General features: G+C 37.2%; 1 protein-coding gene across 1 annotated transcript in view; it reads left to right on the top strand.

Annotated features, from left to right (window-relative positions):
* LOC150075004 (uncharacterized) overlaps positions 1-15,094 on the top strand; it is a 1,344,778-nt gene that overhangs the window by 914,971 nt on the left and 414,713 nt on the right. The window contains exon 22 of the mRNA XM_090389033.1: positions 3,171-3,327. Within this exon, the coding sequence (XP_090245159.1) occupies positions 3,171-3,327 (157 nt within the window). The remainder of the gene's footprint in view (positions 1-3,170; positions 3,328-15,094) is intronic.

Genomic DNA, 15,094 nt, shown 5'->3' with positions numbered 1-15,094 from the left:
CCGCGTACCTCTATCTCTATTAATATTAATTGTAGAACAAATCCGCAAACTCTCGAGCCACTTACGGTCCCAGAACTTATGCGCCCGATCGGTGATGATAGCATCGTCCGGGGAGATCTGGTGTTGCTTCTCCCAAAAATGCTCGGCCACGGCGGACTTGCCATATTCCGCATTTCTTATTGCCTTAGTGTGTTCCCCCAGACGATCTTTAAGACGGCGTTTTGTTTCCCCTACATAACATTCCCCACAATCCGGGCATCCAATGCTATATACGACCCCACTTGTGTTCTCTTTTTGAATGGGGTCTTTAACCTGAGACACGATTGTGTGCAGCCTCCGCCCTGGAAGCTGCACACAACGTGTCTGGTACTTTCTTAGTATTCTAGCTATATGATCAGTCAAACCCGGATAGTAGGGAATGTATGCAGTGGCTATTGGTGTAAAAGGCTCGCCTCTCCTCTGATTTCCTTTAACATATTTCTCTATAATCCTCTGGGGGTAACCACATTTTGCAAGATCCGTCGTGACCTGTTCATACTCTAACTTTCTATCATCGGAGGTACTGCAATGTGATTTTGCTCTATCAACTAAAGTTCTTATCACACTGTTCCTATGATGGTTGGTCTGAGCTGAGCTGTAATGCGAATACTGCCCTTTACACATGGACTTCCTATATACCCTAGTCTTTAGCTGTCGATCTTCCCTACAGACCAACCCATCTAGGAACGGCAAAACCCCTCCTTCTTCCACCTCCGATGTAAATTGTATGAATGGGGAGAAGTCATTTAAGATGTTCAACACCTGATCTTCACTCCCCTTCCGAATAATTGAAAACGTGTCATCCACATACCTTTTCCAGGGGCGCATAGGGAGAATACTAGCCTTAAATATTCTGGCCTCGAGCTCCTCCATAGCTAAATTAGCTATAATTGCGCTAATGGGGGAGCCCATGGCTGTACCATTAACCTGCTTATACATAGTATTGTCAAACACCATAGTGGTGCTTGAGAGGCATAACTCTATTCCTTTCTCAATATCCTCCAGCTTTAGCTGCGTTCTAGTATTTAGGGTGGTGTCCCTCTGTAACGTCATGTGTGCGCACCACACCCCATGCTCAATCGGAATACATGTAAATAGCGATTTCACGTCGAAAGAGATCATGATTTCATTCTCTTCTATGGGTTGGCTTCTAATAAACTGCACAAATTTTTTACTATCTTTAATACTGTATTCTGAAAGTCCCACTAGTGGGGATAATAATTTGGCTAAGAAACCAGAAAGTGCATAGGTTGGACTGCCTATAAATGAGACTATGGGTCTAAGTGGCACATCTACTTTGTGAATTTTAGGCAAGCCATAAAATCTTGGCATTTGGCTACCTGTAGCGTGCAACATCCAATATTGTTCCTTAGAAATTTTGTTAGACTTAAGCTCTGTGAACTGATGTCTTGAGTACGTTCAGTCTTCGAGATCCTTCCCTAATTGATAAATTTGGGTCCTCTTCGAACATTTCCCAAATTGATTTAATGCTTTCATGTCCTGTCATGCTGTTCTTGAGCATCCACATCTCTCCTCGTCACTTACAGATCTAGTTCTTTTAAACTTATTCACCAGCGCTCAAATTGCATTGTCTGTAGGACCGTGACTATGAAATCTCCTTGAAAATCTTTCCCTAATTTCACAAAACTTCATTCCTTTGATGTGGGATTTACAACAAATATTCGTTCTTGAACATGCATCATGAATTATGGGTCTGAAAAGAAAACATTAAAAAATTAATAAAAATTATAATAGCATCTCTAACACAATACAGATACTTATGTTTTATGTAAAAAAGAATATATTTATTTGGCATAATGAAATTTATTTGAATATCACATTGTTTCACCAAAATACGCAGTGACTTTTGGGACATCCTGTATATTACATAATTCTGGTGTCGTTTTCAAGTGTCAACAACCAGAATTGGCCAACAAGACAGCAGTATAGTGTCTTCTATTTCTACCATAAAGTACATTCCATGGCAAAATAGAATTACATCAAAATATACTGGGGGAGTGGATTTATCAGAAATAATGAAAAATTAAAAGGAGGATATATAGACTGCCGGCATGTCATTTAAGGTTGACATGACAGAGGACCCGAAAATAGTTAAACATAAATGAACAATGAAACTAAAACTAAAAGAAAAAACATTAAAGATAATGATAGGAATGCATATAAATGTATATAAAACCTATTTATATTATTTTAGCTAACTGGAGGTGAATTTTGTAGTTAAATAGGATAGAAATAAACACTCCTGCCATCATATTTCGGGTGCCATATTGGTGAAAGGTTTGCCGGTAATTTAGTGTTTAGGATTTTTTTGACGTATTCTGTCGAAATCATTCTATAGCAAGGGCCTTATACCAGAGTATTTTGTAATTAGAATTCAACTTGTTTAAGGTAACTGAGTCTATTAATGGATTGTGATTAAAAGACTGTGTGTGTTGATTGAGTTCAGTACCTGACTGGTTAGATTTTAAACTATTATAATGATAGTATGCTCTTGTGTTTGCTGTCCTGGATGATCCATATTTAGTGGTAGTGCTACCTATGTAACAAACACTACAGCTTGGTTGGCATTTAATAAAATATATTATATTGTTTATGTTGCAGATATTGTATATATATGTCTCTTTATACTTGCTGAACAAGGTTCCTAGTTTATTGTATGAGGAAAAGACTAGTGTGATGTTTGTGCCTGCAAAGACATTATGAAGTAGTCATGCAAATTGGCTGTGGTATGGGGTGTAACTTTGGTGTCGTGTATAATTATTATCAATCCTATTAATTCGAGGATTATCAATTTTATTTCTTACAGCTATATAGTATTTTGGATTAACTGATTTGATAATGATGTAAATTATTCTGTATATAGTCTATGATTATCATATCACTTTGCTTTTAATTTTTTTACAGCATCTGATTTTTTTAGCATTAGCAAGAAACAAATATTTCAGAGATTCTTATTTTCATAATACTTATAAGTATTATAAATTAAACTGATTTAATAATAACCTTAAGTTGGTATTTGTTGGGAGAGTGTGCTGCACAAGTGCTTCATTATTATAATTGTGAATTTAATCATTTAATGTAGAAAGCTTTTCAATTATTAATGACATTAGATCATATGACAGGGAAGATGATGTGGCACCTGAAATTGTACAGGAACTTAAGAAGCAACTAAGAGAAAAAGATATGGTACTTACTGATATCAGGCTAGAAGCTCTTACTTCTGCTCACCAGTTGGAAAGTTTGAAAGATACTGTAAACAGAATGAAGGTAGGTTTTTGTGAAGAGTTTTGAAAATATATTTATGCTGACATAAATATTGAAAATAAATTCAGATAATTTGTAAAGTCTTGAAAATTATCTGAATCTGTTATTGCACTCACCTACTGTAAATTGACCTACAGAATTTCAGGTCTTAGTATATTTCACAGTGATATTGATGAGGTATCATTACTGGGTTTGAAAAAAAAGAGTGGGAAAATTACTGAGTTATAATTTTCAGTTATATTAATAAAATTATTGTCAAAAAAATTCAATAATTATAAAATGTAATAAAGGGTGAGTCATAAATCATATAATATTATATGATTTATGAGTCATATATCATATAATATGAGTTGAAATATATAATATTTCAAGGTTTCCATATTTTGATTAAACAATAAACGTTGGCTCAAAATTTTAGCAAACCAAAGAAGTATTTTTTCAAATTGGTGTCCTTGTGCATCATCAAAGAATTCTTTATGCACATATTGACATACCTTTGTCACAAGCAGATGATTAACTTTAGAAAATTCCTCAGGAAAGAATGTTTTTGGATGTTTGAAAACGTAAGTTTATGACTGTCTACATCTGTCAAAAAATATCATTGTGTTAAGCTAGGGGTTATATTGGAATACCTTGGAAGCCACTGAATAAGCCTGTGGCAAAGTATTCATTTGTTGGAAAATGATCTTCAATTAAAATGAGAGTATAAAGTTTTGGAGCACAATCCTGCCCTTCCCTATTAGATTGTCTAATTGATCCTTTAAAACTGATACTAACCCTCTCAGGAAATCATCTCAATAGATGTAATTGAGTTTACTTTATATAAGGGGATTATTATATGCCTACTAAACACAGTTATATTAATTAAAATTGGCCTCTTTTTGATAATTGCCTTCAAACAAAATCAGTCCAAATGATTTTCTTGTAAGAATTTCATTATCTTCAATTCTTTGGTTAAATGTCTCAAATTGAGTTCTTATGTGATGATTATCATCAATATTTAGACCTTGATATTTTTTTATAATATAAAATTTATATCCTGACTCTTTCAGAATTCTTATAACAGAATTTTGTGACTATTTGACTTCAGATGCTAATATGGATTTTTGACTGCTGTTCTGTAGAGCTTCATCAGTTCACCCATTATTTTCTAGAGTTCTACTAGAATATCACCTACCACTTCTGGCAAAATTAAAATCTGACAGTATTGAAGTTTAGAAAGTATAAGTATTAAACAAGTTCTCTTCTCTCTGTCTCTCTTCTCCCCCCCCCCCAACAGAATTACCTGGATATATATTTGTTATTTTTTGGTTTTTAGGAGCATTAGCAACTAAGGCCATATTGCTCCGGGATATGCGGTGGTCATTCCCTGACCTTTCCGCATCCTCCGTATTTGGTGGTGAGAATTACCTGGAGAAAAGCATTTAAGGAATTTTGCCATACTGAAAGTGGAATGTCAGGGTGATTGGAAAATCACTCCCTGTTTTTAAGGTTATGATATTTGACTACTATATAACAGAGACATTTGGTAGGCAACTGAATGCCATTCACTGTCATAATTCAACAAGTAACTGATTTTTCCAAAAAGAATGAAATAAAATCTTGGGAACAGACACACTCTTATACCCAGATAGTGCTGTTCAACTCACTGGGGGTCATTGGATTTTTGTTATAAATGTTTTCCTTCACACAGCCGCACAAGAACTTAATTGGATTGAAATTGGGACTTATAGCTAGCCATTTTGATGATCCAATCCTACCTATTCATCTGTTGGAAAAAAGTGATATTCAGCCCATTGTGCACAGGAAGGAATGGAGAAGTGAAATGCAGTCTTATCCTGTATAACAAAAACAAAAGCTTTCTGTGAATTGGGCCAATTTCTTATATTGCCCCCCCCCCCCCAGTGTGGGCACCTGTGTGTAGTGAAGAGACTTCCCAGTGATGCTGTTGGATCCCCCAATTAGTATTATTGGGATATAATGACCAAAGCCTAGGTTCCAGGCTACCCAAAGGAATCAAGAACTGCGACCTGTGGAATTTGGAAAGTGGGGACTCTGATGATTGTGGGTACCACTTCAACACACCACTTTCACCCCTGATTCAAAAAGACATGGAGTCTGGGGATGGCTTTTCGGGGATCTGTCGGCTAGTGGGTTCACCTGCAAGGTCAACCGTGTTGATTCCATGCCCTTACTCTCATGGTCCAAGAAACATACATGTTGGTAGAGGTGGTGAGTGGGGAGCCCAGTTTCTATCTTGATAATATAAATCTTCTGGAACCCAAACATGGTCCTTACCAGTAAGTAACAGTAGAAACAAGAATACTAGCTCCACAACAAAACATTCCAGAATAGAAGACATCCAACACCTAGATTTCTGATAATGCATATATATCCTTCTGAAAAGCCTATCAGGAAGATGTTGTCCTTCTTTATCCTGAAGGGTTTGGAGGTGGCTGGCTGGATCTGAAAAATTTGTAAAATGCTGGTTATGGCTATATCCTCATCAAAATGAAATGCAAACAGCACTAAGAACAGCTACTCCAAACTGACTGCTTGTGTTGGGAGAATGTCAATTAATGTAACACCCTGTGAGATACTCAATTTGTGTGATCTCTGAATGGGAACTTCTTGTCTGAGGAGGTGATCTCTGGGTTAAAAGCACAAGGAGCAACAGCTGCTAAATGAATATTCATGTGTAGGGATAGGAACCTAGTCCATACTAGAAATGTCATCTTTATCTTCAACTCATAGATATCTCAGAATTCAAACACTGTTGGGTAACTGCACTGCACAGTAAGGCCATACATACTTAACTCACTACACTGTCGCCAGTGGCCTGTCTTGTTTCCCTTGCATGTGCTTTCCCAAGCACATGCAAGGGAAACAAGAGCAGCACAGTGATGTGCTGCAAAGGGCCACAAAATGACAGTATGTTCAGCCCCAAAACCTACTTGTATTATTTGCCAGAGAGGACACACAGGGGCGCCTCCGTAGCCAGGTGGGAAGGAGCAGCAGTGCGTAGCACACGCTTCTTGATTAGACCGGGGTTCGAGCCCGTCACCACCAAATACGAAGATTGCGGAAAGGTCAGGGAATGACCACCGCATATCCCGGAGCAATATGGCCTTAGTTGCTAATGCTCCTAAAAACCAAATAACAAACAGAGAGGACACCTTCCATCGTAGTATCCATTTAAATTGTGTCTGAAATATAACTGCTATCATGTCTAGATGATCCTGCATTACTTCTTTTACAAGTGACTCCATTATTTTCCCTGCAACAGAAGTTTAACTAACAGATCTATGATTACTCGTCTTACCCTTTTATCCTCCCCTTGTGAATTCGGGATACATTTGCACATCTTCAGTCTGTGGGGGACCTCCCCTGAATCCAAGGATGCTCTCATAATTATGGCTTTCTTATGTTTAACTTTAACAATCTATCTTCCACTTTCCTCTCAGTTATTACAAAATCATTTAGCTCCCTGTTAGAGTTTGATAAACTTCTGAATTCCAGTTCCTTAGAAAATTCCTCACATGTGAATGTAGATGGAGAATACTATTTCAGTTTGTCAATTACGTGAGCAGGGTCATCAACAGTTGAACCATCGGCGTCAAGTGGACCAATCTGATTCATCCCTTCTTTCTAGAATTTACATAATTAAAGAAGTTTTTGCTGTTTTTCGTTGCATCCTTTGCCAAAGATTTCTCATAATTTGCCTTCGCTTGCCTAACCTCCTTTGTGAATTGATTATACACTAGTTTATATCTACCAGAGGCTTCTTTATCACCTGATATAGTTTATGCATCCCATGCATTTTATTCTCTGTGACTAGTCTCATCAGTTATTTTTATTATTATTATTAGCTATATGGTGCAAGGAAGCCTGAGGCTTATGCTGCACCGCCAAAAAAAAAAAATTTCCCCAGTTACCCTAAGAGAAAGAGAGAGAGAGAGAGAGAGAGAGAGAGAGAGAGAGAGAGAGAGAAAAGTAAAAGGGAATCACCAAGAAAGAGAAGAATGATGATATCCAGCTCAGGACCCTGGGTGTGCCAAACCCATACTCACCAGATGTGAGCCCCTGGGGGTTGTTCATATGACATCCGTCTAAGCCTTGAACAATATTTCTTAGTTTGTACGAATAGCCTAGTAACTCCCATGATTAATTCTTCATGCTTCTCATTTAGAATTTGCTGTTGGTAACATCATGGGAATTACTTAAGTATGGTAGTTACATTTTTAAATAAATCCCACATCAATACACTTTGATCAGTGCCACCTAGTGGTTCCTTTATCTGTAGATTCTTAATACATGAATAATTACTGCTGATGATGAGATCAAGAGTATTACTCTTTCTTTAGTTGTCTTTCAAATTTGCTGCTTTAGCTAACAGTCATTCAATAAATCCCCAAATTGTTGCTAGTGTGCGAGTGATCAATCCACAATTTCTAGTCAATATCTGGAAAGAATCTCCCATTATAAGACATTGTGATTTACCGGCTTACATCTATCGTTGTAGTTGATAGCTTAAATAGATTCAAGGCAGAACTACCCATCCACTGACTAGAGTCAGTGGATGGGTAGTTTTTTTTTTTTTGGCTGATGCTATATAAGCTTGCTTTCTTGCATCACGTGCCTTTACTAATGCTAATAATAACACACTAATTGAAATCTAATCAGGAAATGACCTATGTAATTATTTACTTGCGCATTTGTAATGACTTAATAAGCTCTTCCAAATAAAGAAAATTCTACAGTACTGGAAATCTAGTTTATGAGTGAACAGACGAGAAGAGGTGGTCCTTGCAAGGACACGCATCGGGCATACGCATATCACCCACTTTCACTTGCTGACAGGCGATGAACCTCCTCGCTGTCGCCATTGTTCTGCCCTACTAATGGTAAAACATATCCTCCTCGAGTGTCCAGTGGCGCATTATAGCCTTATTGCTAATGTGCCAATAAAACCCAACAACCAACCATCGAGTGTCCACATAACCATGCTGCTCGATTAACAAATTTTAAAGCAGTTCAAACCCAAAATAACTCATTAGAGATGAACCAAATTCTCAGTGATGATGCAAATCAGTCCGACCTATTTAATTTTTTAAAGCAAATTCATTTATACAAACTGATTTGAGGTATGACTGGAAAAAAAAAAAAAAAGATTTCGTTTGCAGAACTACTGCGACAGGCACATTTTGGCCTTAGTTGCCCTTGTGCCAATAAACCCCCATTAAAACCAACCAACCATTTGTAATGACACTTCACTGCCCTCTTCTCCTATTGGTGCGAATAAATGACGCAATTGCCCCACCTCTTCTCCCATTGGCTCGAATAAATATCACTAGGAGAAAAACTTTTTTTAATGTATAGAGAGATATTAAGCATAATATAACATTTATGCAAATTATTTTGCATGTTAGTATTAATATTATTGTATAAGTAGTGGCAAATGATGCAAGAAACCATGCTTAGAGAGCATCAGGCCAAAAAAAACTACCCAACGTATCCCTCCATCCCCTCCAATTATTTGTCTAGTTCTTCCTTGAATTTATTCAAACTGTTCACTTCCACGACAACAGATGGAAGTTTGTTCCAACAATAAACCATCTCCTAGCTGAAGGCAACCTTCTCCACATCTATAGTGCAATCACAGTTCTTCAGTTTGAATTTATGCCCCCTCGTGTGTAGTCTCAGCAAGAGAAAGAGTGCCACCAACAAATTTGGTAATACTACACTAAGCTTAATATATACATTAATGCAATAGTACACATTATGCTATCAAGTTTACTTTATATATACTATGCTATACTGTTATGTTTGTAGAATTTTAATTTATTTATAGCCTTAATAAAAGTAAAATTTTATAGCTATGAACAAAAAAGTATATGCCAACATATGTGAGTAGAAACATCGAGCTACTTATTTAACATAATCAAAACCCTACAATTCCACTACTATGTTTGTTCTGGAGAACTGGTGCATTAGCACCAGTTCTCCAGTACAAAGCTCTACAAATATTAAGTTGTAACTTAAAAAATCTCAAGCTAAATTTAAAAATCAGCTGACAAATTTGACTAAGAATATTAAGATATTTATTGAACATACTATTTGACTTAACATTTGCAAACTAATAATAAAAAAAATTATCTACATCCTAACGATTGGTCTATATTGAAAACCTCCATAAATTTGCGATGGGAAGCACAGGCCTCAGAAATAAAAATCAGACACGTTAATAAATTGCAAACATTATCGGAAAGGTCAAGACGTTCATGCGAATTCTAACACATTGTCGCAGGCTTGCAACCAAGTACATATGAGTTGGGTGACAACCCCCCCCACCACAGACACACAATGTACTACCACAGAATACGTCATATAGTTCACGAACTCCCACTCACCCGGTATTCAACGAACCAACGTATCAACAGGTTACAAATCTTTCCTTGTGTACGCTATCGCAGGACCAGATTTCACTTTTATCCGGGAGCTTCCGTAGCCAGGTGGGAAGGAGCAGCAGTGCGTAGCATACGCTTCTTGATTAGACCGGGGTTCGAGCCCGTCACCACCAAATACGGAACATGCGGAAAGGTCAGGGAATGACCACCACACCGGAGCAATATGGCCTTAGTTGCTAATGCTCCTAAAAACCAAATAACAACAACAACACTTTTATCCAAAGGATTAAATTATAATTTACCACCTCAAAAACTACCTAAAAAACAATGTGTAATTGATATTGAATTTGGACTTCGTAATGTTCCACACAAAGATTTATTTTTTCAACAAGTTAACTAAGTAGTGAATAACATAAAAGAAACACGACTTCCTAAATTGAATACACATGGCAGTTCAGCTTTATGAGAACTTCGGGAAAATAAGGACATTATTATACAAAGGGCAGATAAAGGAGATACAGTGGTAATACTAGATAAACCTGATTATATTAATAAGTTAGAGTCAGAGTTGTTTCAGATACCTCCACTCATCTTAAAGTAGACCTGGCACTGTTTACCAATTTGGTCAATCAATACAATAAAATGTTAATCACGTATATAAAAAACGACTACATTACTATGGCTCAGTTAAAGGAATTTAAGGCCAGAACATACAATATTCCTGCACTTTTCGGTCAGGTAAAATTACCCAAGACTGGATTTCCTATTCGACCTATTGTTTCCTACAGGAACTCGGCATTTTCATCCTTAGCCACACATGTATATAGCTTTATGATTATATACTATATATAGCATTATAAAACCCTTTAGACAGGTAATACAATTTGGGATTAAGAACTACGATACATTATTTAATAATCTTAAATACTGTAGACTTGGTGACAATGACAATTTATTCTCACTAGATATTACCTTGTTATATATGAATGTAAACGTTGAATACACATTAGATATTATTTGGGATATGTTGAATAATAGCTTGATACAGATTAATTATACGAAGCTACCTATTAAGAAAATTTTTCACTTAATTAAGCTGTTAGTTGTGGCCAACTATATCAACTTTCGACACAAGGTGTACAAACAAATTTTTGGATTGCCAATGGGTTTGAGCCTGAGCGGCTTTATGTCAGAGATCTATCTCTCAATGATTGAGCTTATACATTTGACACCTTTTCAACCCCGTATCACATACTATGGGAGGTATATAGACAATGTTCTAGTTAATACTGATAGTACTACTATCCAAGACATTTTACATTGGTTTAATAATATTCATTCTAGGCTCAAATTTACATTGGAAAGGGAGGATACGGATACAAAGTCATTAAACTTCCTAAATTTCACGCTTACTTGGGACTCGAATAAAATCCAATTTAGCATCTATCGAAAACCTACAAACACCAGTATGCTTCTACATTATAATAGCTATCACCCGTTCACCTACAAAAGATCATTCATCTTTAATAAATTTCTAAATGCCTATAAATATTCAACGACGAATCTGCTCAGAAATACAAATATTAACTAGCAGGTTCTTAAACAGGGGTTATCCCCTTGCTACAGCAAACTGAATTAGGGTACAGCTAAGGATAGGATCAAAATACTACACCAACCAACAATAACAATATCAAAAAATACTTTATTTCTGTCCCATATGTTGAACAGTGGCACAAACAGTTTAACAGATTCTTTAAAGAAACCGAATTTAAATTTGTGGCCAGGCCAATACGGAAATTACACACTATACTGAACAATTGCTCGGTTCTTTCCGCGTTCAAAACACAAATTAATGACCTGATATACAATATTTCTTGCGGTGATTGTGACTCGTCTTACCAAGGTTCGACACATTTTTCTCTGAATATTCGTGTAAATCAACATTGAAGCCTCAGTTCATGCTTCTTGCTCAACAGCATCAGAATTAGCCTTTCATGCCAGTAATGAAAAACATACCTTTTTATTTAACAAGGCCAAAATACTTAAGTGTCCAACGTAATTATATCAAACTATTAATTGCAGAAACTGTTGAAATTAAATTACATGAGAATTCTGTTAATGTTTGTTGGCCATATTTGACCTCCGATGTGTGGACCTTTACGCGCATGCACGAAGACACATAATCACTATTTAAGTTTCATGTTCAACCCTATTCGGTAATTTTCATTCCTGTGATCACGGCATATGGTCGAAAAGCATTGTCAACTTCAGGAAGGATTGAATATTTTTGTTAGATTCTTTTTAATCTTTTTAATTGTGTTAAATTTATTTTTAATTGTGATAAATTGATTTAATTTATTTATCAATTGATTGAATTGATTTGGTAAATAAATTTGATGAATTTGAGGTATTGCTCAAAACGTCAAAGGCAGATATTGTTGGGATATCAGAGACGTGGTGTCACACAGATATAAGTAATGCGGAACTGGAATTTGGGGAATACAATGTGTATAGAAAGGATAGACAGGACAGGAGGGGAGGAGGGGTTATGCTATTAATTAAGAAACACATCAAGTCCAAGGAAGTGAAGCCAGTCGACATCGATGGACAGGGCAGTGTCGAGTCAGTTTGGTGTGACATAAGCATAGGGAAATCAAAATTGAGAGTAGGAGTGTGCTATAAATGCCTAACGACTCTGAGGAGTATAATAAGATATTGTACAGGGAAATAGAGTGGGCCAGTAAATCAGAGAGTCTTATAATGGGGGATTTTAATTTCCCAGATATTGACTGGAATTTGTGGGTTGGTCACTCGCACACTAGCAAGGCTTTTGTGGATTTATTGGATGATTGTTTTCTACATCAGCATGTTCGTGAGGCAACAAGAGGGAGCAATACTCTTGATCTGATTATCAGTAGTGATTCTTCATGCATTAAGAATCTGCAGATAAATGAACCACTAGGTGGCAGTGATCACAGTGTGTTGAAGTGGGATTTACTCAAGGAGGTAACTACCATCAGAGGTAAAGGGAAAGGGTTTTTGTTTCGTAAGGCAACTATGATGGTCTGAGACAGTATTTAAATTCTATACAGTGGGACCAACTGATGACCAACTAATCTTGGAGGCTACCAGGCTTTACATACCAACTAAGAAATATTGTTCAAGGTTTAGGCCTAAATGGTTGTCAGATGAACTAATGAGACATGTGGCAGAGAAGAAAAATGCATGGGATACATACAAATTAATGGGTGACATGGAAGCCTATGATAGATATAAGTTGGTCTGTAACCAAGTCACAAAGGAGATTAGGCAGGCAAAGGCAGACTACGAAAAATCCTTGGCAAAGGATGCAAAGAAAAACAGAAAAGAGTTCTTTACATATTTAAATTCGAGAAGGAAAGGGATGAATCAGATTGGTCCACTGGATATTGATGGTTCAATAGTTGAGGATCCTGCTCAGGTGGCTAACAATCTAAACGAGTATTTTGCATCTACATTCACGCATGAGGAGTTATTCAGGAAGGAGAATGAGGTAGGTAAAGTAAACATTGGCAGTGAGCTGGATGATTTTGTAATAACTGAGAGGAAAGTGGAGGAGAGATTGTTGAGGGTTAACATAAAAAAGGCACCTGGGATGGATGGGATCTATCCAGTTATATTAAAGGAGGCAGCAAAGGAGGTAAGCAAACCCCTAGCCATAATTATGAGAGCTTCTTTGGACTCAGGGGAGGTACCCATAGACTGGAGATGTGCAATTGTAACCCCAATTCACAAAGGAGGATCAAAGGCTGACACAAGTAATTATAGACCTGTTAGTTTAACTTCTGTTCCAGGTAAGTTAATGGAGGCACTGGTTAAAGAAGCACTGCAGGATCATCTAGACAAGTATTCAGTTATAGCCCAGACGCAGCATGGCTTTGTTAAGGGCAGGTCTTGCCTGACCAATTTGATTGGATACTATGATGTAGTCACAGAACTGGATGCAGGGAATAACTTTGATATTATATATTTGGATCTTAGAAAGGCTTTTGATACTGTTGCACATGGAAGACTGCTGCACAAATTGGAGCAGTGTGGCATTGGAGGCAAATTGCTGCTATGGATAAGGGGATGGTTGAGTGGCAGAAGACAGAGAGTGGTAATCAATGGACACTGCTCAACGTGGACTAATGTTATTAGTGGAGTTCCTCAGGGTTCAGTGTTGGGTCCGTTATTGTTTTCGGTGTTTATGAATGATATTGATGATGGGATATCAAGTTTAATGTCCAAGTTTGCAGATGATACAAAGTTTGGCAGGGTTGTTAAGGACACTACTGACGCTATGCTGCTGCAACAGGATCTGGAAAGGTTGAACAGATGGGCTGAGCGGTGGCAAATGAAGTTTAACATTGACAAATGTAAAGTACTACATATGGGAAACAGTAACCCCAGAGCAACATATCAACTCTGCGGTACTACACTGACAGTGGTGGAGAATGAAAAGGACCTGGGGGTAATTGTGCAGGCAGATATGAAGTTCTCTGAGCTGTGCAGACAAGCTGCATGAGTAGCTCATGGTGTCTTGTCAATGATATACAGGAATTTTTCTAGCAGGGATAAGGAGGTGATTATTCCCTTGTATAAGGCAATGGTTAGGCCACATCTTGAGTACTGTATACAGGTCTGGAGGCCTCATTTCAAGAAGGATGTAGAGCTGCTGGAACGGGTACAGAGAAGGGCAACAAGATTAGTGAATGGAACAAAGGGTTGCTCTTACGAAGAAAGGCTTAAGTTTTGCAAATTACAGAGTCTGGAGACTGGGCACCGGCGAGGTGATCTGATAGAGGTGTATAAGGCTTTGAATGGTTTGAGCATGCTCAATGCCAATGGGATTCTTCATCTTGCTCAGAATAATCACCTCAGAGGGCATAAATTCAAATTGAGGAAGGACGGATGTCGGATAGATGTGCGGAAATTTGCCTTTGGCCAGCGGGTGGTTGGTTGGTGGAACCGACTTCCATCACTTGTTGTTGAAGTTGATAGCCTAAACAAATTTAAAGCTCAACTGGACAGGTATTTCGAACGAACGGAGGGGTGAAATGGGAGTGGGTTTTTTTTTTTTTTTTTTTTTTGGCTGATGCTGAATAAGCTTGCTTTCTTGCATCATATGCCTCTACTAATGCTAATGCTAATTGTGTTAAATTGGTTTTTAATTATTTGTTACTCTAATGTAAGTTTTTAAATTTTTTCGTTTTAATTTTGGAGAGTATCATACGGAAGTGTTCTACGTACTATATTGAGGTAAATTCCTCTTATTATTTTGCAAATATTAATTATCAACGTAGAACATATTGAGCATTACAGCTCTGATTCATACTATCTAT

Source organism: Mastigoproctus giganteus, chromosome 14, assembly GCF_048544385.1.
Source record: "Mastigoproctus giganteus isolate SK-2022 chromosome 14, ASM4854438v1, whole genome shotgun sequence".
Taxonomy (NCBI): Eukaryota; Metazoa; Arthropoda; class Arachnida; order Uropygi; family Thelyphonidae; genus Mastigoproctus; species Mastigoproctus giganteus.
Note: the sequence above shows the minus strand (reverse complement) of the source record. Positions and strands in the feature narration are given on the sequence as shown.